The 6,981-nt window shown below is 39.5% G+C and overlaps 1 protein-coding gene across 11 annotated transcripts in view; it reads left to right on the top strand.

The window, feature by feature from the left end:
* ZC3H14 (zinc finger CCCH-type containing 14) overlaps positions 1 to 6,981 on the top strand; it is a 64,231-nt gene that overhangs the window by 16,704 nt on the left and 40,546 nt on the right. For all 11 annotated transcript variants that reach the window (XM_027775499.1, XM_027775501.1, XM_027775497.1 and 8 more), the window contains exons 5-8: positions 846 to 1,041; positions 1,592 to 2,021; positions 2,969 to 3,129; positions 4,209 to 4,309. In XM_027775499.1, the coding sequence (XP_027631300.1) occupies positions 846 to 1,041; positions 1,592 to 2,021; positions 2,969 to 3,129; positions 4,209 to 4,309 (888 nt within the window). The remainder of the gene's footprint in view (positions 1 to 845; positions 1,042 to 1,591; positions 2,022 to 2,968; positions 3,130 to 4,208; positions 4,310 to 6,981) is intronic.

Raw genomic sequence — 6,981 nt, 5'->3', positions numbered from 1 at the left:
GTGAAAACCTCTCAAAAAAAAAAAAAAAGTAAATTTAACAGAACCAGCAGATGGCATAATGGTTATGTTGCTGGACTCCCACATGCCAACCATGGTTCGAGTCCCAGACCTGGCAGCTTGAAACTCAGGCTGGTTGTGTGTGTGTGTGTGTGTGTGCACCGAAAATCACAAGAGGAACATGGAAGAGAAGGGATTGCAGTGTGGCCATCCTCCTGGGGTGATTTCTCACTTTCTGTCTCTGTTTATGGCGAGCACATGTGCCATATAGCAAAAATACCTCTTTAAAAAAGAAAAAGGCAAATGTACCATAATTCAGAGGTTTTTGCTATAGGGCGTATGCGCTTGCCAGACAGACAGAGAGAGACAGAGAGACAGAAAGCGAGAAATCATCCCCCGGGGGGATGACCACACTGCAATCCCTTGTCCTCCATTGTCCTCTCAGGATCTTGGACACGCACACACACGTGCCTGGTGTGAGTTTAAGCCACTGGGTCCGGGATGTGAACCGCGATCAACCACATGGGAGTCCAGTGACATAGCCATTACGCTAACTGCTGGTCCCAAATGTACCAAAATTCAAAGTGGATGGGGGGAGAGCAGGGCCGTTTATATTCAGCCTTAAGGATCTTTTACTATTTTATGATTGGAAATTACTTGAGTTTAGTAAATGATAAGTATATATGGAGTAACATTCAGTTCTTAAAAATAATATTGTGGCAAAATAACATGAAAATAGACATAACTATTTTTTACAATAAATATGTTTTGTTTTTGAATCGATGAGGGAGGAGAAGGTCTGAAGTAATCAAAATAGGAGAAAGGGACCATACATTTTTTCTTTCTAGAACCTTCTAGTCTGAAATCTTCTGACACAAACATCTTCGAAAGTAACGTGCCTTCAAATAAGAGCAGTTTCAATCGGGGAGATGAGAGAAGGCATGAAGCAGCAGTGCCACCTCTTGCTATATCTAGTACTAGACCTGAAAAAAGAGATTCCAGAGTTTCTACAAGTTCACAGGAGCAGAAAGCCAGTAACGTCAGGTAAGAGTACTGTGTAGACTTGCTGTGGGCGGATTGGTATATGTATGACATCATTAGGTTTTTAAGTTTTCTTTATTTCTTCCATGAGAGACTGTACACATAAGAAAGACAGCACTCCCAACAGGGTCTCAACACTGCTGTTTACCCCCAGCCCAGGAATGGGTTTGCTTGTGCCCAGTGTACTGAGGAAGATCACTGGACTTGAACCAGCAACCTTCTTATGTGGGATTACCTCATAAAGTATTATATCTTACCATCGTATCATCCTCAGGTTTCTACAATAGTTTTTTTATTTTTCAGTAGTTGGAGCAATTTTTAGAAACAGTGAAGTGATCATAAGTAAGTTTTTGAACAAAGTTACTGAATTGATCTTAAGTGTAGTTATCTTTTGTCTCAAAAGTAGGAAATTAAAGTTCAGATTTGTTTTGAATGAAATATATAGAAGGAGTATTCGCGCTTTTTTATAAGATATTTTTAAGTAAACTTTCTTTGAAGGCTTGGAGGTAATTGCTCTAACTTGGTTGTAATACTTTCTTTTTTTCTTAAATAGACAGACTTATGATGATGGAGCTGCAACCCGACTGATGTCAACAGTGAAACCATTGAGGGAACCAGCACCCTCTGAAGATGTGATTGATATTAAGCCAGAACCAGATGATCTCATTGATGAAGACCTCAATTTTGTGCAGGAGAATACCTTATCTCAGAAAAAACCCACAGTAACACTTACATATGGTTCTTCTCGGCCTTCTATTGAAATTTATCGACCACCTGCAAGTCGAAATGCAGATAATGGTGCTCATTTAAACAGATTGCAATTTCAACAGCAGCAAAACAGTATTCATGCTGCCAAGCAACTTGATATACAGAAGAGCCGGGTATATGAAACAGGACATTTATGTGAACCGGAAGTGCTCAGCAGCTTGGAGGAGACTTACAGTCCCTTTTTCAGAAGCAATTCAGAAAAAATGAGTATTGAGGTTTGTGTATACTATTTTTTTTTTTTTTTATGAGAGTGGTTTTTTTTGTTGTTGTCGTTATAGGGCATGTGCATAAGCCAGAGAGACAGAAAGTGAGAAATTACCCTCCGGGGGGGGTGGCCCCACTGCAATCCCTTCTCCTTTATTCTCTTCTTGGGATCTTGGGCACGCGCGCACGCACACACGCACACACATGCGCCTGGCATGAGTTTAAGCCACCAGGTCCGGGACTTGAACTGCAGTTGACTACTTTGTGAGTTCAGTGACATAACCATTACGCCAACTGCTAGTCCCTAGGTTTGTGTATACTTTTTAATCCTGGCTTGTAAGGCTGAAAATCGGAAGTTCTTGATACTTGGTAGTATGTGAATTAACACACAGTTTATTTACACTGGTTTCTCTGCTATTCAACATATTGTGCCAGTGAAATTTTTCTCTGACTGGCTCCTAGAGATTGCTCATATTATATCCATATGCCTTCTTGGGGTTTCCAGCATGTGAGTTAGTGTTAGCCTCACCTGATCTATAAGTAACTCTCTTTTGCTAGTTTCCTTGACTACTATATGCATCTGTTTGTTAAATAAATACAAAGCTCTAAGTTTTGTTTTGGCTTAAGGTTGTCTGTTGATAAAATTTATGTTTTTATAAGAAGCCAGAAAGTACCTTCTGAATTTTTTTTTTTTTAAGAATTACTTTAGCTTTATTTAATTAATTTATCTTAATTATGACCAGAGAGGGACAGAGTGAAAGAGAGAGAGTGAGAAAGCAAGCCGCCAGGTCCAGGACTTGAACCGTAGTTGGCCATGTGACAGTACAGTGCCCTTAACCACAATGCCCTCTGCTGGCCTCTCTCCAAATTCTTACTATGGTTGGTTTTTTTCTTTAAATGAAAAATATTTCATGATAGAATTTTATGAGACTGAGTAAGCATACTTGCCTGATTGCAGGATGAAAACTTTCGGAAGAGAAAGTTGCCTGTGATAAGTTCAGTTGTTAAAGTAAAAAAATTCAATCATGCTGGAGAAGAGGAGGAGGAAGATGATGATTATGGCTCCCGAACAGGAAGCGTTTCCAGCAGTGTGTCAGTGCCAGCAAAGCCTGAAAGGAGGTACCTGAACGTGGCTATCAGTTAATCTGTAGCTGCCTGGTGGAGTGTTGTGGGTTTCTTGAAGAGGATAGTCATGTTAATGAAAATGTAGTATAATAACGTGTAAGACTTTTCCATTGGTATTTGAGAACTGTGTATGTATTTTTCTTTCTTTTTTTTAAAAATAATTATCTTATTTAACTTTATTATTTAACTTGACCAAAGAGGGACAGAGAAAGAGAGAGGGAAAGTGAGAAAGCAAGCTGCCCGGTCTGGGACTCTAACCACGGTTGGCCATGTGGGAGTCCAGTGCCCTTAAGCACCATGCCACCTGCCAGCTGTATTTTTCTTTTTAAGAGAGATTTTTGCTCTAGGTCACGTGCACTTGCTGGAGTGACAGAGACAGACAGAAAGTGAGAAATCACCCCCTAGGGGGATTGGCCGTGTTGTAGTTCCTTCTCCTCCATTCTCCTCTTGAGATTTTGGGCATGCATACACACATGCCTAGCGTGCTTTAAGCCACCAGGTTTAGGACTCAAACTGTGGTTGGCCATGTGGTATTTCAGTGATGTGACCATTATACCATCTGTTGGCCCTCATGTATGTATGTATTTTTAATTGCTAGAGGTCACATGCTTTCACCAGAGGAAGTTGGTGGGGGAGAGGGAGAACCCCCTGCAGGCATGGTCACACAGCAGTCTATTCTCCCATTTTTCTATTCTGTCAGGATATTGAGCATGTGAGTACATAGCATGTCTTTGAAGATGCTAGGACTGGGACCCAAACCACAATCATGGGGGAATCCAGCTGCTTTTAACTACTAGGCTATTCAACTAGCTCTAGAGAAATGTTTACATTAACAAGGAGAAATTGCTTAATTTGGAGAGGATTGCAGAGATTCTTACTAATCTGAGGAGAAAACATTGTTAATCCAGGTTTGTTATTTTTAAAAGTTAGAAGGTTCAGTTCTACTTATAGCATTGCCTAAAAACTGCAGCTGGTTGTTAGAAACAGAAGAGAGGCTATGGTAAAAGTCACAGCTAGCTTGTAAAGAACTGAAATGTAAAATTTAATAAACAATTTTTTCTTAACTCTCTTAGACCTTCTCTTCCCCCTTCTAAACAAGCTAACAAGAACCTAATTTTGAAGGCTATTTCTGAAGCTCAAGAATCAGTGACAAAAACAACTAACTATTCTACAGGTAATTAAAATGCATTGTGATGTTTACATTGGGTAAGAGATTTTTTTTTAACTCTTGAATAAGTTAAAAATGATTGCTCCCTAAGTTGTGGTAAATAAAGGTGTCTGCTGGATGTCAAGACCAGCACTGAGATTCCTCTATAGAATTAAAAAAAAAAATATTAGAGGATGTGTGAGCTTGCCAGGAAGAGGAATAGAGAGAATATACTCCTGCCTGTGGAGCATGGTCACGTCACAATTCCTTCTTCATTTTGCCATCTCGCTGTGATTTTGGGCACACATACATACATGCCCTGCCTGTTTTTCAATCCAGGACCAGGACTTGAACTATATGGTCAAGTATGTAGGATCCACCCCTCCAGCCCAACTAGGTTACTAAAAAAAATAGTTTTAAAAGGGATGTGACCAGTTTGAGAAATTTGCCCAACTGTCAGTGGAATTCAGTTTTGAGTACTGTGTAATGGCCTTTTACTCTCTTTCCAATTTGTGTGAAACATGACAAATAAGAACTTTAAAGGGAGTTTTGATAAAAGTGAGGCTTTCTTATTAATAGCAGTAGATTTAACCATAGTTAAGGATTTATGACGTAGAGATCTGGCTCTGTGGTCTGGTGGTTAAGGCAACCAGATCCCACATGGCTGATGCTGTGGTTGGAGTCCTGGACCCAGCAGCTTGAGAAATGCTGGGCATGTGCATGTGTCCCAAATTCAAACAGATGGAGAAATGGAGAAGGGATTGTAGCATGACTGTTCTCTATGGGGCAAGGAGGTGCTTTTCACCTTCTCCCTCTGTGTCTCTTTTTCTCTCTCTGGTAAGTACACATGTCCTCTGGCAAAATTATTTTAAAATATTCTGATGTGCAAGAGAGTACAGTCGTATTAGTGGCTGAAGTTCGAGAAATTTAACTAAAACGAATATATTAACTGATTGGCTACTTTCCTTTCAATGGAATCCATTAATATAAGGCAGAGAATTGACTCGTTTGTGATATTTTTACTCTGATCCTGAGTAATTTTATGTAAGAATATAAAAGCATTACATGGTTTTAAGCTAACAGTTTAAATAGTCTGAGGAGTTCATTTTAAAATACAAAGACCAAGTGATAAGTGCCATTTTGTGTGTTACCAATAAATTCGGTACTGTGTGCCCCACCTGCTGTCACCTGTGTGTAAAACTTTGTGTTGTGTTGATGGTAATTACCCATACAAATATATTAGAGAATTTCTGCTATGGAATTGATGAATGCTCTTAGAGCATTGCTTAGCTTGTTTATTTTCTCTTGTACTTTTTGTGATCTTTTCCTAAGGTGAAATCAACTCTCAGCCATCGATTTTTTTTTATCTTGGTACTCATCTTTTCTCTTGCTTTCCCTCACCCCTAATTTAACCTTGGACATAAAATTAAATAGGTTACAAAATATAGGATAAGGATTATCAGGCAAAGGCCAACACTTGACATAATGATTATCTATTTACATTATCTTTTTATATATCAGTAGTATTAACCATTTTGAGTGATTAGACATTTAGAAAATTCCACGACCTTGAAATAGCCTGCTTTTATAATAGTTGGCGGTCTCCGAGTTTTAAAAATTGTACTGTGGGCCAACTGGTGGTATGGTAGTTAAGGGGCTAAGTCTCACAAGGGTGACTCCATGGTTCAAATCCCCGACTTGGTAGCTTGAAAAACAAACTGAGCTTGGTGCCAAAAATCCCTAAAGAAGGGATTGTAGCATGGTCAGGGAGTGATTTCTCATTTCCCTCTCTTTCTCAGTGAGCATACACACCCTATAGCAAAAAATCAAAAGCACATAAAAAAATTATACTGGAATTTCTTTTTTAGTTTTTCTAAATTACCCTTTGAAACTTATATAAGATCATGAAGCAGAGGCTAAGCAGTTATTTGGTTAAAAATGAATACATATGGGCCAGAAGATTGGCATGGTGTTTAAGATGCTGGATCTCACATGGCTGACTCTGTAGTTTGAGCCCTGGACTTTGAGTTCTGAAAAACAGGCTGGGCATGTATGTGTGGGTGTCCAAAATCAGTGGAGGAGAAGGGGTTACATTATGGCCACCCCCTGCAACCCATAGTGGAGATTTCTCACTTTCTTTTCTCTCTTTTTATTTATTTATTTTTTAAAGATTTTTCCTATAGGGCAAGCACGCTCACTTTAGAGACAGACAGAGACAGAGAGACAGAAAGGGAGAAGTCATCCTCCTGTGGGGAGGGTCACCACAGTCTCTTCTCTTCCACTCTCCTCTTGGGGTTTTGGGCATGTATGCACACATGCTCAGACTGAGTTTCAAGCCTCCGAGTCCAGTATTTGAACCATGGTCAGCCATGTGGGAGTCCAGTAACATAACCATTATACCATCTACTGGTCTCTTTCACTTCCCCTTTCTTAGTCTTTCTCCAGGTAGTGCATTTGCCCTATAGTACAGATCAAAGAAGAAAAAAAAAATGCCTATGTGCTATATTGTGTTGATGACATGAATTTTCTTTTTCTTTTTTTTAAAGAATTATTTTCTTCAATTTTATCTATCCATTTATTTATTTACTTTATTTGACCAGAGAGGGACAGAGAGAGAGAAAGTGAGAAAGCAAATTGCCAGATCCGGGACTCAACATGGTCAGCCATGTGGGAATCCAGCACCCTCAACCACCATGCCA

The sequence above is a fragment of the Tupaia chinensis genome, unplaced genomic scaffold (assembly GCF_000334495.1).
Source record: "Tupaia chinensis unplaced genomic scaffold, TupChi_1.0 Scaffold000568_1, whole genome shotgun sequence".
Taxonomy (NCBI): Eukaryota; Metazoa; Chordata; class Mammalia; order Scandentia; family Tupaiidae; genus Tupaia; species Tupaia belangeri.
This window is presented reverse-complemented; position numbering and strand designations above follow the sequence as displayed.